This window comes from Tauraco erythrolophus, chromosome 10 (genome assembly GCF_009769465.1).
Source record: "Tauraco erythrolophus isolate bTauEry1 chromosome 10, bTauEry1.pri, whole genome shotgun sequence".
NCBI classification, from domain to species: Eukaryota; Metazoa; Chordata; class Aves; order Musophagiformes; family Musophagidae; genus Tauraco; species Tauraco erythrolophus.
Window position 1 is genome coordinate 19945525 of NC_141474.1, and position 17404 is coordinate 19962928.

The 17404-nt window shown below is 36.3% G+C and overlaps 1 protein-coding gene across 1 annotated transcript in view; it reads right to left on the reverse strand.

Annotated features, from left to right (window-relative positions):
- Window positions 1-17404, reverse strand: part of PRKACB (protein kinase cAMP-activated catalytic subunit beta) — a 72377-nt gene that overhangs the window by 5861 nt on the left and 49112 nt on the right. Inside the window, 7 exon segments of the mRNA XM_086617194.1 lie at window positions 1515-1637; window positions 3148-3242; window positions 5485-5618; window positions 6132-6214; window positions 7239-7337; window positions 10968-11096; window positions 12788-12849. Of these exon segments, the coding sequence (XP_086473320.1) occupies window positions 1515-1637; window positions 3148-3242; window positions 5485-5618; window positions 6132-6214; window positions 7239-7337; window positions 10968-11096; window positions 12788-12849 (725 nt within the window).

Genomic DNA, 17404 nt, shown 5'->3' on the forward strand with positions numbered 1-17404 from the left:
TGCACCCTCAGCAAGTTTGCAGATGACACCAAGTTGCGTGGTGTTGTGGACACGCTGGAGGGAAGGGATGCCATCCAGAGGGACCTTGACAGGCTGGAGAGATGGGCCTGTGAGAACCTTATGAAGATCAACAAGGCCAAGTGCAAGGTCCTGCACGTGGGTCGGGGCAATCCCAAGCACAAGTACAGGCTCGGCAGAGAATGGATTGAGAGCAGCCCTAAGAAAAACGACTTGGGAGTGCTGGTGGATGCGAAGCTCAACATGAGCCGGCAATGTGCACTGGCAGCCCAGAAAGCCAACCGTATCCTGGGCTGCATCAAAAGAAGTGTGGCCAGCAAGTTGAGGGAGGTGATTCTGCCCCTCTACTCTGCTCTCGTGAGATCCCACCTGGAATACTGCATTCAGCTCTGGGGTCCCCAACATAAGAAGGACATGGAACTGCTGGAGTGGGTCCAGAGGAGGGCCACGAAGATGATCAGAGGGCTGGAGCACCTCTGCTATGAAGACAGGCTGAGAGAGTTGGGGCTGTTCAGCCTGGAGAAGAGAAGGCTCCGGAGTGATCTTATAGCAGCTTTCCAGTACCTAAAGGGGGCCTACAGGAAAGCTGGAGAGGGACTTTTTACAAGGACGTGTAGTGATAGGACAAGGGGCAATGGATTTAAACTGAAAGAGGGCAGATTAAGATTAGATCTAAGGAAGAAATTTTTCACTCAGAGGGTGGTGAGGCACTGGAACAGGTTGCCCAGAGAAGTTATAGATGCCCCAACCCTGGAAGTGTTCAAGGCCAGGTTGGATGAGGCTTTGGGAAACTTGGTGTAGTGAAGGGTGTCCCTGCCCATGGCAGGGAGGTTGGAACTAGATGATCTTTGAGGTCCTTTCCAACCCTAACCATTCTATGATAAGTGAGCACAAAGGAACATGAAGAGATAACATTGGCTGGCAGGAGAAACAACAGAATGGTCATGTTTTCGTGCTATCTGGCACACTAAGAGATATTCATGAAAAATAAAGAGGGAGAAGTTGGAATCACTTTTAAAATATTTTATACAACAATGAAAGCTGAACAGAACATTAGACGTGCCTTGACTTACAGGACTGCAGGAGTAAAAAACCTACTACGAATTATGGAAACTCTTTAGATCTTCTCAAAAGCTGCAAAAATATTTATAGAAAATAGCTAGTATACATCTAACAGCAAATATACATCTAAATAATTGTTAATAGCTGTTGGGTCATTTTTATCCAAGCATAAAAGGATATAATACCACAATGTCTGTAAATTTCATAACTGCATTTTAAATTGAAGGCAGGGAATAGATTTTTAGAATTTTCATTTTCAATATTACTGTGACAATGTCTGTACTTTGGAAGTATACATTTCAAACTTTTCCCATATTCTTTCCAAATTGCTCACTGTGTAGTAGACAGTAAATTTGGCATCTACTCCACACAAAAAACAGGTTCTGCAAAGACAAACAACAGCATTTGTGACAATACAAATAGCCTTCGCTCACCTTGCCAGACACAATCTTCTCATAAATTTGAATGGGCTGATCTGCAAAGAACGGGGGATATCCAGCTGCCATTTCATAGATTAACACCCCTAATGCCCACCAATCCACTGCCTTGTTGTAACCCTGTATAAAATGAGAAACACCACTGTTACTACCATTCCTAACAGAGTTTAAGATTTCCAATGTTGATCTACGGAATACAAAGAAAGCAAATTCATTATTGCTTGTTTAATATGGAACTTACAACCTAGCTCAAACTGAAGCTCACAGATTCCAACAGCAATACACTCAAAACCTAATTGAGGGATGACAGTGAAGCAGTGCTAAAAGTGAAACATTTTGCACACATTCCTGTGCTGAGTTTCAGTGATGACTTTACACTGCTGTGACAAGACTCCCTAAGTGACAGAAATGGGCACAAATTTATTTACTTAAAACCAAAAATAATTTTGTTACAGAACGATTGAAGCTTCTGTCAAAGCTCAGGGAAATTTCATTAAATATAACAACACTTCCTATATTGTATAGTATCATCTTTTTGCTTGATTATCTGCAGGTGAGAACATTCATTTTCATATTTAGTAAACTAGCTACAAGAGCTTAAAAGTTTAGTTAATTAGCTGTTATAGAGTCATTTATGACATGATCTTTAAAGTTTGAACATAAAATCATTAGTAAATCCTATTTAATATTAAAAAAACCCCTACCAATCCCATCATTTTTGTATGTGTTCTCTGAGATCTTTTACAAAGCTCAGGGCTAAGACTCAATCTGTCCTGAAAAGTCTACTACGGACACTTTGTAGTAGATGCATTGCAATTTCTTCTGCTGCTTTAGCTGCGTAGGAGCAAAAAACTGCAAATAAAGAACATTTTCTCCCCAAATAAAAGTATTTTCAATTTACTTTGAAGACCTACAAGGGTATTTAATTGAACCATGTATTAAATGAATGATTTAACATTATGCGTTATGATTGTTTATATCATAACCAGTTCCATAAACTATAAAGATATTTTTCCTCTGAAAACATGAAGGGCTACAGTTGAATGGCTATACGATAAATAATGTTTCTTCTTTGTTCAAACACTTAGTGCACGTAGTAGACACAAACTGATCAACAGTGAGCTTAGACTGCATACACTTTATGTGTAAAACCAGTGGTCTGTCATGTTTGATTTCAAGTAAAGTGCCTTAAACCTGAAACACTTTGCAACTAGTTATTTATTGACTACCGATTCATCCAATATGTGGCTCCTGTTATCTCTGGAACTCCTGTTCTAGTCTGTTAACACTTCCAAAAGTAATCACTCAGATCTGCTGTTCTGAGAAGGATGCTAACTAAATAACCTATTTATAGATATTTTAAACCCCTTTTTCCCCCTCACAAGTTACATGGTAAGCATATGTAGAAATTTCTGTACAGTTATGTGAAAATCCCTGCTGTAGAGTAAGTTTTAGTATACTACAAAAATATTTACAATGCAATGATTGCATTTTGTTTAATTCATAAAGAGTTGACTAGTCAAGATTTGATTTTTGGAAGTATCAGCAACTGTTTATCCCTCAGAGTTTAGTAACTGAGTGATAAGTTTTAACTGCATCAAATGCATGGCTGAATAACAAGACCAAGTACCTTGCTGAGAATTATTTCGGGTGCCAGGTATTCTGGAGTCCCACATAACGTCCAAGTTCTTCCTTTTACTCTTTTTGCAAAGCCAAGTCCGTGACCTGTCATCGGAAGAAATAAATTGACTGTAAGTGCATATCTACAAAGAAATTCTAAGTTAAGTACTTTTGAAATATTTTGGAAAGCTATTTTATACAGAGGAAAAATTTGTTTCTCAAATCTCATAGTATCACATAGCCAGATGTACCTTTAGTAGTCAGTCCTTTTGATACTTCTAATTCAGCAAGGTAAGAGTTTTCTTATGATAACATTAATAACTAACACAAAATATCTATTTTCCCCTGACACGAGCTTCTATTTATACTGTAAAAAAATCAGCAGGCACTATGGCTTACTAATCTTCCACATGTACTGCAATTGCATGAATAACTTTTCTTGTACTTTTCACATCAGACTGTTTATACTTCTGAAAGTTTAAAGAACATGAATATGAACAAGATATTTATCTTTTCCTTTAGTTAACAAATAAATGAATCACAAAAGGGTCAAAATATCCTCCAGTCTTGTAAATTTAGAATTTATTGCATAAGCGTATAAAGGTTATAAATAAAATTAGTGTGGGAATAAGACAACATATAAGAGGTCTTCCATAAACTTCTGATTCTGAGTATCTTTGAAAGCGTCATCAAAGTCAAGCTTGTTTATTTGAGGACTGGGAGGAAATGTAGCAGTAACTGTATTCACAAATGGCAAGTTCTTGGCCATTATAAATTCTTCCTTCCACTCGTCATATTTTCTGCAGTAAGTTTTCAGAATTTTGTATGTGATATCATCCTCTCTGTTGTTTTTCCTCGACCGTGTTGTGGAATATGTACAGAAGCCAGAGAGTTACATGTGAAATTCTGGGATCAGTTTCAAGATATCAAGTATATGCTTGTTTGGGGATCTGTTTCTTTTGTTTCCTCCTTCTTGGTATTATTTTCAACCCATTCCCTGAGAAACATACGTGTTGTGTAATTAGCTATGATAATCATGGCTAATTACACAATAACCTGTGCTGATGTTTCTCATACTCTAGCGTCACAATTAAACAAGCCAAACTCAAACTATCAAGGCAGCTTTTGCTTCGTTTTTGGCAGAAACAACAGCAATGACAGCTGGAACTGAATGGAGAGGGTGACATGCTGACTAGACAGATCTCCTTCAGTCAGCAAAGAATCATTTCTGTGTTTGTGAATGCATATCAGTCTAGTTAAGAAGAATATACTGCAGACATGGGACAAACAACAATGGTTTTAAAAATTCAAAAAGACAATGAACAGAGTTGCTAAATAAAATTTAGCTGGAACTGCAGTATCAGCATATGAACACAAACTCTCCCCTCTGTTGAAAAGCAGAAGCAAACCAATGTCACATGGAAAGAGTGACTGCTGGACCCATCATCATAAAAACATACTTTTGCATATAGAGAGTCACCAATTCTGGAAAAAGCCGTTCATAGCTTTACATTAATGGTGCTCCCCAATCACATTAACAGAACTTGTATTTCTCTTCTCCTACAGTGTTATTTTGTTCTCCATGCCAAATTATTTTACAGTTACGAACAACATGAGATGTAAATCTTTTCCACTTCTCTCAAACATTAATTTTATATATTTTCCTGTTAGATTCCGCTATGGTAAAACGTGACACAATAAAGAAAGAAGAGCTTCTACAGTTTAAGGACGGCGAAGCATTGCAGAGTGCTTGCTGCTGTATACCACCTTCCCATTTGCCATTTAGATCAAAACCATAGGAAGATAAGGAGGTGCTGTGAGAGGCTGTTGTAAAATCAGCAGCACTGCAATTCTGATCTGATCTCAACTCAGCTATTATTCCAGATGTGCTTAGGAAGTTAGGACTCTTTAAGGGTGAGATTCATCCGACTGAAATTAAGTACTATAGCATCGGTATTGACATCTAAACTGGTTATCCTAAACTACTTACACAGATGACACAGAAAACCAGACATTTTGGGGCACCTTTCGTCTTGTTCTAGAGCCGACATATAAAATAGGTCAGATGAAGAGAGTCATGTAATCACCTACTTCTCACCACAGACCCCAAGGGAAACCTTGACAACTCGCTCAACTGCAGACAGCTCCACTGCACATACCAAATTTTAGTCAGAGGAAGTACAATCCAATGGTTTTAAACATTACTAAGCAGTAGGGCATTTTAATGCTCCCTGAATACACGCTAACAGGCCAACCGCCTTCAGATCATTTATGCTAAACACATTTGTTAGAATTACCTAAGCCTACACTGTAAGGCAAGACTCCACTCCCTAAATATATGAAGAACATCATACCTGGATATATCCTTGCTGATCAATTAAAAGATTTTCAGGCTTTAGATCTCTGTAGATGAGGTCTAATGAATGGAGGTACTCAAATGTTAGCACTATCTGAGCTGCATAAAACCGTGCATGTGGTTCACTGTGAAAAATTAAAAGAATATTAAGTATCTCAATGCTATGCTAAGATACTGAAACAAACATGTAACTGCCAGAGATAGACAAACTAAGCATCTTAACTGGTTCTTTTACTATGTAAGAAAAAAAAAGCACAAACAGCAAACATTTTACAGTTGATGCATTTATTCTCTAAATTTAATTGAAGCTAAAATACACATGCAAATCAACATGAACGCATCCCACAATACAGAGCTTAGAGTTTAAATGTTACTTTTAGAGTTTATCATCAATGTCAATGACAACACCCATCGGAATTCCAAGATTCTATTGTGCATAATCCTGAATGTCTGTATTAACTGACCGAAAAATAAGTTTTTTTCTTGCCTAGCTCGTTTAAGTCCACTGAAAGAGAGGTAAATTAAATGCACTTACCCCTTCAGAATTTTTTCTTCAATACTAACAAATTTTATAAACGCATCTTCCCAAATTAGCAATATAAGCCTTTTTAAAGCAATAATGTCATTAATACTCTTACCTGAACCTTCCGATTCTTCTTAGATGTGAAAACATTTCACCACCAGGAACATACTCCATTACCATGTATAAATTAGAATTGTCCTAAGGAAGCAAGTAAACACACACAAATATATATTAGGCATGCTATAGTCTCTAAAATTCCTACATACAGTATGTTTTATTAAAGAATGAAAATAAAAAATTGTAGCCATCCAATGCCCTTAAATGTAACGCAAACAGCTAGAAATTCTCAAAAAAGTGCAGATACGTGACAAAAGGAGCATCATATATCTCAAGAAACCTATTTTAAAGTATATTTGAATAAAGATAATTAGTGAGTTCCTGAGATAGAATGGCGTGTAAGTGACCTGAAGGAAGAGAGGATAAGATGCCTCCTGCAAGACAAGACCTTGCACTCTTAAAAGTTCAGAATTGATAGCCTGAGGTATTCTCGCATCTCACAGACCCCAGCCCCGAATCTCAAAATTATAAAGATTAAGGTAGAACATGTTGATTCATTTTAAATGGTATTAAAAAAGAGGAAAAAAAAAAAAAAAAGGGAAATATATAGAGGATGCATATCACTGGATAAACTACAAAAATAGACAATTTCTTTAGAGACTGACTAGTAAATATTGTCATGTAATTAGAAGCTAACATTAAAATTCTTTCCTTCATGGTTAAGATTGCCATTAAGACCTGCCTCAGGTATAAATCTCAAGCAAAAAAATCTGCAAACACTTACAAATTTACCATTCCATATATTGATGCAGAAATATATCCTTTGGCTTCTCTCAAGACAGAATAATGCCTAAAAGCTCCCTGCTGTACAAAAGCCAGTTTCCATCCAAAACAAGAGAAATCTCTAAGAGTTTAGTTTAATTTAATTTTTACTTCTTTATTTGGAGATAGCCTTTCAATCATCACCTGATGAATCAAGGTGTGTCCAAGTGTGCACACAAGTGCAGGAACTCCTGCTCAAAACCTGGCAACATTGCCATGTGAAGCATCTTTGAAAACAGAAATACTTAAACTAATGTACTGTAAAAGTTAAATGTTTTAATATCTAAAGTTTAAGCACACAATTCCCTGAAATCCAAACACCTACTTTCAAAATGATGATTACCTTAAAAGAATACTCCAGTTTTACAAGGAAAGGAAAGTTCACTGCTTGTAATATTCTCTTCTCATTCAGTGTGTGTTCTATTTGCTTCAGTTTGACGACCTAGGAGAGAAAAAACCAATTTTCAATTTAAGCCTGATATTTTATAGTTGTTGACAAATTTTTCAGTGTAAAACAGTTAGTTGACAGCAAGCTTGTAACTTTAGAGAAAATGAAAAGCCTTATGGATTACTAGTACAATAACAGTGCCAAGAAAGGATTAAAAAGTCTAATGACATTTTAAAGAGCAATATTCACGCAACACAGTTTGTAGATAACTCTAGAAACTGTTTCTTACTATATGCTGAGTACAGGAATCAGTAAAGAAAAGATCTCTTTACAATTCTCTGTTTTCTTAGGAATTGCTTGCATTTGTAATGGAGATACTTCTGCAGCCAGATGACAGTTCAACAAATTCCATTTGATCTTTGGACTCTTTGCTAAGAAAGGCAGGAAACTGTGTCAGATGCGTTTTATTATAAATTTTGTTATGTGTGAACAGGAGTAAACTGACTTGTTTTATACAGCTCGCATATGAGTGAGAAGACCAAGGAGAATACAAATTCAAAATTTCCTTTCTTACAAACAATAGTTACTTCTGTCAGACATTTCAATGGGTTTTGCTTTTCTGCTTAGCAAACTACTTAGCAAAAGTATTAAAAAAATTAGATGCTACCTTCTTGGAATCCCTTATAATGCTAAGCTGCTAACAAGGCAGCAAGTGGCAGATTTCTGGTCACTGCTCTTTCTCAGTAATTAACAATTGGTTTCCTTGTGTTAAATCCCAATATTGCATAACCAATTCTTGCCATTTTACTTAATTCATATTGCACAATTTATCTATAACTCATTTTGAGAATGGCATGATTTCCAAGTAAAGTTACTTACCCTGACTGAAACTGTGTTAAATTTAACTTTTAGATGCAAAAGGTAGTACCTATAAAAAAACCACTACTGTTTTGAAATAAATGTCATACAAAAGAAATAGTGATTTTAAAATATGAAATCTCTTTTGAATCGCAGATCTTTAGAGACCAAGTAAAAATTTTGCTCAAATCAGCCCATTTGTGGGAAGTGTCCCTTTCATCCCTAAAAAGCTATGGTACTGGAATTATCTTGACCATCAAAGCAATCAAGCTAAGGTTTTAGTTTGATATTGTGAAGTGTGCAGCTGCAATGCTACACAAGACACTACCACCCTTTCTGCATCTTCTGCTGGTTAGATACTGGAGGGTGATGGCAGCAATACCATAGGCATAATATCAAACCGGAGCCTCAGATAACACGGCTTTGCTCCCATTTAAGCTCAACCTCAGGGCTGTCCAATGACAGCTTCTTGTAGATCAAATGATATCTAGTAATGGCAGATTTTTCAACAGCTTATTTATGACTGAGCTTTTATTAACAACACTTTCCTTCCAAAACCAATTATGTAACAAAAGTAGTCAAGCAATGGTATGTTACAGCCTTCCGAAATCAAGGCAGACAAATAAAGGATTAACAACCCTACACACAAAACAAAACTACTGGCTACTACATGAACATCTATTGCCTTTTTTTTTTTTTTATATCCTAATAAACCAAACGTAAGATTGGATTAACAGAGACACACAATATGCTTTCTCTTGTTTCAAGTAAAACGTAAATGAAAATTACAGGCAGCCTGCACACTGTCTAATTTCAGACATCTATATTTTCTGTAATATACGAGAGATAGAAATGTGTTCTCTCTACACAATCTCCTATTTTTTTACCAATTTGTAGAAGTTACTAATAAAACACTAATATATTTCAAATATAATATATAAATACATAATTATTCATGCTGAGTTTAAAAAAACCCATGCATTTCATAAAGGAACACTTGAGATAGAAGATTATAGACAAAATCATCTGATTTTCTAATAGAAGACTGATACCTGTATGCAAACATTTTCAATCCTGTGAATGTTTTACTACAATTCTACTGCCATCATTAAAAATGTGCATTTTTGCTTTTTCCAGATAAATTGGAAAGCTATAGCTATAGAATTATTTTACACTGAGAGGTAGTAATGAGTTTAATTAACTTTTTTTTTTAAATTCTTCAGACTATTTTTATGGCAGCTTTCTGAAGAAGTAAGATGTAATTTTCTAAACTGCTCCAGTGATGAGGACTCAGCCATTCATGAGAAAGAGTTCAAAGAAAAACAGTTGAAAAATCTGAAATTTGATGATGGGCTCCCTGCACAGCAGTGAGATGCTCATCACACCTCGTTTTACAGCAACGCTCCCCGCAGGATGTCACCAGTCATACTGAGGTAATAACGAGGTAAAGTTCTACATGGGTGAAAATGGTCTGGGCTGTCTTTCAGTTGTCCTATGTTGGAAAGTCTTTTTAATTTAATTGGGTATTTAAAAAAAAAATAAATGTTAGAAACCATCATTATAGGAGAATGCTGAAGTTGCAAAAAATCGAGCTTTTCCAATTGAAAAAATAATGCCAGAATCGACACTAAAAGGCAAGTTTACTTTAGTTTCGTCTTTTCTGACCACTATAAAGCAGTATTTAATTAAATGACACATTATTCAAGGTCCAGGACTCAAATCATGTATAAAGAATACTGGAACTGCAACTCAAGGAAAATGGTTTGATTATGTCACTGCTATAGCGCCATTATATAAAATTACTCAGAAACGTGATAATGCATAAGTGCAAGAGTCGACATCAAGGCTACACTGACTTGCATTTTGTTAGCTGCTGATTATTAAAATTCTCTTTGCCAGACTAATATTTTCTTAATATGATTTTGTTATATAGCAGCAAAGTTATGTATAGTGCCTTGCAAATTAAGAAGAGCTCCTATATTGAGGACCTTAGAATCTACTAATCTAAATAATGTACTTCTGAAAAACTTGTCAAAACCATTAAAAACTGATTTTATTGATACATTTCTTAAAAATACTTCTTAGCATTCTGGAATTCTACTTTATTTAAAATTTCAACTTTATCAAACGACACCACTTACTTCTAAGAGCAATAATAAACTGTTAAAAAAAATCAGGCTGGAGTAAAAATACAGATTTAGACTACAGCACTTAAGTTTCCAACTCAGAAAATGTCTATTGTGTGACAGCTGTTCTGAGAGAGACACTACTGCTCTACCTATGCAGTTACTATAGATGCAACAGGATTATTACATAATTATGCATACAAAACGTAATATCTCATGGGATCAAGAACGGAAAAGAAATTATTAATGCAAGAAATTTGTTAAATTATGGTTCAGAAATGAAAATTTTGAAAATTTCTGATCCAAAGAATCTTCCAGAATTTTCATTTAATCTGCAAAAATTTATTTATTTATTTAAGTACAGAACTACGTTTTGCTTTTGCCAGAGAATATATAGGCCACCTTACAAAAGCTAAGCAAAGAATTTAACTGATAACATTTTATTAATTCCTTGGACACCACTTAGACCCTCTTTAGCCTGCCATTAATGGCATTGAAGAATTCTTACAATGGCCAATTACGAAGTCCCAACAACTGAATCTGCTGGCTAAAAAAGTAAGTTAACTGTTTAAAGTATCACCAGTATTCATGTACGATAAACAGAAGCACAGTAAGTGAAACAAACTTTAGCCACAGTTACCAGATCTTTGTCTACATTAAACTCTCTTGTACCATAAACCCCGCTATAAATTACACCAACCTTCTGTTTGTCCAGTATCTTCATAGCGTAATACTGTTCTGTGGATTTATGTTTCACCATCATAACTCTCCCGAATGACCCTGTTCCAAGGGTTTTTTGCCTCTCAAAATCATCTAGGCCAGCAGTATTCTACATGTACAAGGACATAATGACGTTATTTACAATTTAATACCCAAAGACAATTTTAACTGTATGAATTGAATTCATTTATGAAAGAAAATTTAGTAAAGTCACACTGATCAAAGACAACTATAGCCCACTATACTGTTGTTAGTTTCATGCCTGCCAAATTTTAATAAGAGATTTTACATTGCACTCATTATACCCGAAAATGACTTAACTGAATTGTATCAACGTTTAACAAGGCTAAATATAAGGTCCTGCACTTGTGTCACCACAGCCCCATGCAATGCTACAGCCTTGGGGAAGAGTGGCTGGAAAGCTGTCTGGTGGAAAGGACCTAAGGGTATTGGTCAACAGCTGGCTGAATATGAGCCAGCCATGTGCCCAGGTGGCCAAGAAGGCAAATAGCATCCTGGCTTGTATCAGAAATAGTGTGGCCAACAGGACTAGGGAAGTGATTGTCCCCCTATATGCAGCACAGGTGAGGCTGCACCTCGAATCCTGTGTTTAGTTTTGGCCCCTCACTACAAGACAGACATTGAGATGCTGGAGTGTGTCCAAAGAAGGGCAAGGAAGCTGGTGAAGGGTCTAGAGCACAAGTCTTACTAGGAGCAGCTGAGAGAACTGAAGTTGTTTAGCCTGGAGAAAAGGAGGCTGAGGGGAGACATTATCATTGTCTACAACTACCTGAAAGGAGGTTGTAGCAAGGTGGGTGTTGGTCCCTTCTCCCAAGCAACAAGCGATAGAACAAGAGGAAACTGCCTTAAGTTGTGCCGGGGGAGGTTTAGATTGGATATTAGGAAAAATTTCTACATCAAAAGGGTCATCAAGCATTGGAACAGGCTGCCCAGGGAAGCGGTGGAGTTACCATCCCTGGAGGTATTTAAAAGACGGGTAAATGTGGTGCTTCAGGACACGGTTTAGTGGTGGACTTGGCAGTGTTAGGCTAACAGTTGGACTTGATGATCTTCAAGGTGTCTTCTGACTTAAACAATTCTATGATTTTTATAATTTGTCCATACAGATGACACAAAATTAATAAGAAACATTTAACATACAAATAAATAATCCTCTAACGCTTCATAAACAAGAACATTAGAACATGCAAAAATCTCAAGCTCTAGAGGCAGTTCTACTTGAGAGCTGTTTGGAGAGCATATCACTGAGTAAATCTTCTCAGATATCAATCATCATAACATTTCAAATGATGCTTTAAAAATGACTCTTCCCCAAAAACCCAACCCCCCAAGTTCAACTTTTAAAAGATTTCTCTCTAACAAGCTCTTTAACTTGCTCCCGAGCCCCATGCAATAGACTTAATACCCTTAATACCCCTTAATATCATGGGGGAAATTATTAACATGGTAAATTACAGACATGCCAACACTTAGTGTTATAAAAAGCCAGCTAAGACATGCCAATAGCTTTTGAGTCTTTTCATGTTGATGGCAAGCATAATTCTCAGTAACAGAAAGCTGTTTTTCAGTATGAGCATTTCATCAGCTCAAATTTGTAGAAGACTCAAGAGTCTTTCATGAACTTCAATGACAAAACACAATAACAAAGGAAACTGCTTTAAAAATTGCATTAAACTTATTTCTGTTTTCTGCACTGCTCATTACAGATTGATAAAACACTGATAACATTATCCAAAAAATGCAACTGAGAAAATTATTGAGTGCTTAAACGACTGATACCTGAGGGGGGCTTTCCCATTTTCTTAAAAAGTCTTCTTTGGCTTTGGCTAGGAACTCTTTCACTGAAAACACACACAAAAAAAGTACATTTTAATTAATTTAATTTATCATAGATGCCATGGAGATGCTTTGTTAACAAAATATGTAAACCTCATTATCAACTTATTTCTTCAACTCCTAATATGCTATTTTCACCACGTATGAAAGCAAGCACCAATGCCTCTAGAACTTCTACAATATCTCCAGGTGATCTCTAAGCTTTCTGGAGTAACTACATCATTCTACACAAATTACTTAAACTATATCAGCTCTAATAACTCACAATACTGTATACACAAGCAGGCTTTAAGGTGATGTAAGACATTCTTTATTCAATTGGGAAAAAACCACGAACACCTGATAATTATAAATAGCCCTTCCACAAAGATAGACTTTTAATCTATTTTTGTTAAATAAAAGTTACATTTTCTTTCAACTGATTGAGCGTAATGTCAATCCCATTGCTTCCCACCCCCACCCCCCACCCCATCACCTTTATTTAAAGACTGTTTGCAAGCTCAAGTACCAAATGGACAGCATTACTGCAAGCAAAGACAAAGCACAAGGCTACAACGACACTGCACATTAGACATGCCCACAGTCAGAGAATATATATTTTAAATATTGATTTTATTTCAATTTTCCATTGAAATTGAAGGAACGTATAATAGCAAAATTCTGGATGACTGTTTAAAATGCGCACCAGATTTTGTTCAGATCATCTTTCAGCTGTTCTATTTTTTGAATATCAATTATCAGCCAGATCAATGTACATTACTTAATGCACAGTCATAGAATCACAGAATGGTTAGGGTTGGAAGCGACCTCAAAGATCATCTATTTCCAACCCCCAATGGGTTATAAATGTCATAATGGGAGTCATAAATAGGAGGTGTTTTAGCCATTGCTTTGGTTCTGAAAGACTCACGGAATCAAGAGGAAAATATCATACTGGTTTTGTGTTCTCTGAATCATTTCACATAATATAACGTTAGCAACAGCGGATTTTGTCTACTGCAATGTTCCACCACAAGCAATTTCTAAAAATACTCAATGTGCCAATATTATTCTGGTCAATATGTAGAAATATATGTTTTTGCAACTGTTTTTAACCTTCTGATAGTCACAAAATTTAGGTTTCTAAGGGGTTGTAAACAATCATCTGATGAATCGGAATTTTTCTGTACTTTTCAGATTATATTACTGTCTACACAGAGAACTTTTAAAAAATTCTCTTATCACTCTATTATCAGAACAATTTCAGCAACAGTAAAAACAATGCCAGCCCTGGAGAAGACTGGTTGTGAATTTTTTTTTGTTTTCCATTTTTTTTTCCTCCTCTCATGTGTGCTATGGGACTCAACTATCACAAAATACTCAAGGGAGGTTTGTGGCTCCCACTGTCACTGGTTCTGATGGAGCAGCATCAATATAATGGACATTTCAGAAAAATTGTCAAAAATTCTGGCAGACTTTAAGGCTACAAAAGTGTTTAAAGCATGATATCAACTCTGTAATTTTATTTTAAGAGAAACGAGCAATATCAGAGAGGGGGAACATATTTGTTACCCCAAACTTCTGATTAAGTAGAGTAAGAAAAACATAGTTTATATCAAATGAACTATTTTAAATTGGCATTAAAACTCACTGAGAGTTAAAAATATTTTAGTAGGTAATCAGTAAAATGTTTGACATATTTATCCTGAGTGGGGAAAATATTCCATTGTATTTAAATTATGGGGGTTACTCATGTAATGACTTTTAATGATCCTAATTTGAGAAAAGGACAGTATTTCCTGTGGCATAAAATAATTTCTCAACACAAAAAAGGGAAGCTAACAATGTCCAAATTCATGCTTGATGATCCTTCTTCCATTAGGAGAACAGAGATTACTTGATAAAGTGATGACTACTGACAAAGTGTTTTAAACATCAACTTATGTCAAAGTAGTATGAATGTTATTTCCTCTTAAGGACAAGAAAAAAATCCTAGAGATGATCATTAGGATCACTAAAAAGCTGAGCCTTCAACGTTAACTTTAGCACTATATAGCAAAACCAAAACATGAAATAATCCATCTGATTTTTTTTCATGCTATTACAGTACGTATGTCTTAAATAGCCCTCATGCTATCTCCATTGTTCATATAAATAAATATTTTGTTTCCACACATTTTGCGCTGAAATATAATTATTCAGTATTTATAAAAATATACTATGACATTTACATGTAGTCATCTTTGTCTCTGTTCTACTTATGGAATAAAGAATGGTGTTAATAAAAAAAAAGAGAACCAGCTGGAAATATTCAAATTGTGGAAGCATGAGAAAAATCTCTTATATCTAGAATTAGCCACAAACTCTCCTTCAACAAAACTTCTACCTTACTCTACTTTACTTTTGCTCTTTTTTTTTTGGAAAGCAGCATTGAATACATACTTCTAAAATAAAGCCACCTAATGGCACTAATTTATCTTAAAATCTCACTCTTAAAAACAATTCCGTGTTCTGTGGTGTGTTTTATTAGAATTCCATTTTCTTCCTAATGAGAAAGTGGGTCAAATTTTGCCTGGTTGTCATTTTCAGAGGTCACCTGGGCTCCTACACCAAAACACAATTCAGCAGGTGATTTCAAACAGAATTTTCACAACTTAAGTGTATACACTCCAGTCACTTCTGAAAACAGGACTTAGAATTTTAAACAGGTAAGTACTTCTGAAAATCGTATCTTGATCACAAAACATTAGCTCTTGCTACAGGAGAACACATTTCATTACTATTTTTCAAGCATAGAATCAAAAGTTATGCCAATCGGATAGTAGTGGCCATTGATAATATTGTGATGATGCAAACAAATAGGTTTATTAGATGACTTGGAAGTTTTCCTTAAGTGCACATTTTTAGCCACTTTACATCGTTACGATGTGAATCTTGTTTGCTTTTCTAGTCTTTAAACTGTTTCTAGCATCTGTGACTTTGGGCACTAATGAAGGAATGAGCATACCAAAAGTCTCTATTGGTTCCCCAAGGGTTTGCAGGAACATTCACCCACACAGATGAGATGATGAAGAGAGGAAAGAAAGAGAAGAAAAAAAAAAAAGTTTTATGCATTACCACAACAAACACATAGAATAGAAAACACAAATACATTCCACCCTTTCCCCTCCCCACTCAAGAACGGACCCTGAAACAAACCAGCCCTTTCCCACACAGACAGAATGACTCATGCTAAGTCACAGAATGTTTGAGCAAAGAAAAGAGAAATAAAACCAAAGGCAGCTAAATTCAGTGTGAAAAAAAGATGATGCATCACAGAAATAAGCACAGCTTACAAAACTTCAGGAGATCAAGCTGACATCTTTAATAATTAATCTATTCTAAGACACATACATCCAAGGAACTGTTGCTAACAAAAGTCTATCTATCTTCATCGCAGGATGCTGGATCACAATAAAACCTGTAATCGGGTGATCTTCCCACTACTTAGTGCTTTGTTCCAAAAGACATCATGTGTGAATTTCATGACATGTGGTGGATAGCACAGAAATGGCAAGCAGTGTCCAAAAAACATTCGTAATCAAATTTCAGTCCAGCTACCCAATAACTGCAACAAAACCCCTTGAAAAGTCTGAACTGCACAGCTGAAGTTGCTGTATGCAAACTGGAATGCATACAGGAATCCTGTACAGTCACCATACAACTATGATTTAATTTTTAAGACTGTCAGAAAAAGCATCCAAGAAAGAAATGTTGATACACAGGTTCCCGTAAGCACTGAAGAGCAAGGATGGCTCATATATGGCCAAGTGAAGATGAAGAGCGTATGCAAAGACCACCAAACAGACCCTATTCAGACTGGTTTCACTGGTGCAGCAGAAGTTGAAACGAAGCAGGCTGAAACAAAAGGAGGAAAAGCTGCTGCTCAAGAAAGTAAGGTGCTGAAAGGAAAGGGCAAAGCAAGAGTAACAGCACTGGCACAATGAGGGCCACAATAGTGGCCAAAACAACTGGAAGCATCAGGAAGGACACCAGCTGGAACTGGGGAGGATGCACAAGTAGTCCAGGGATTAGGTAAGCACAAACACACAGTGTAAGTCTAGCTCTTGATGACCAGCAAGAGCACTTGTTGGCAGGAGAAGCAAGTTTTATGCAATGCAAACACCCAAAGCACATAGTAGGGAACCTGGGGGGATTCAGAAAAAGGTAGTAAAAAATGAGGTAGTGGCTGAGGAGTCACAACTGAAAGAACTGAGGCAGGTTTATGACTGCTGCCTGCTTCTGTTCAAACCCTGGTCAGAAGAAACGCTACAGGTGTGCACACAGCTGGACAAGATACAAGCTATCCCCTTGTGCAGCACAGGCACTGCGAGACTGGCCCTGCGCAGAGCTGTGCGCGGAACCAGGGCAATGTGGGGATAAGCAGGAAAGTCTGCTGGAGGAGATTTCTGAGGGAAGTGGAAATCAAGAGGTTCCTAGATAATACTGGTATACAAAGAGGTATTAAAAAGAAAATCAAAACCAAAAGCCAAGCCAAACAAATGAAAAAACCCTACCAGACACAAAACCAAAACACCCTGA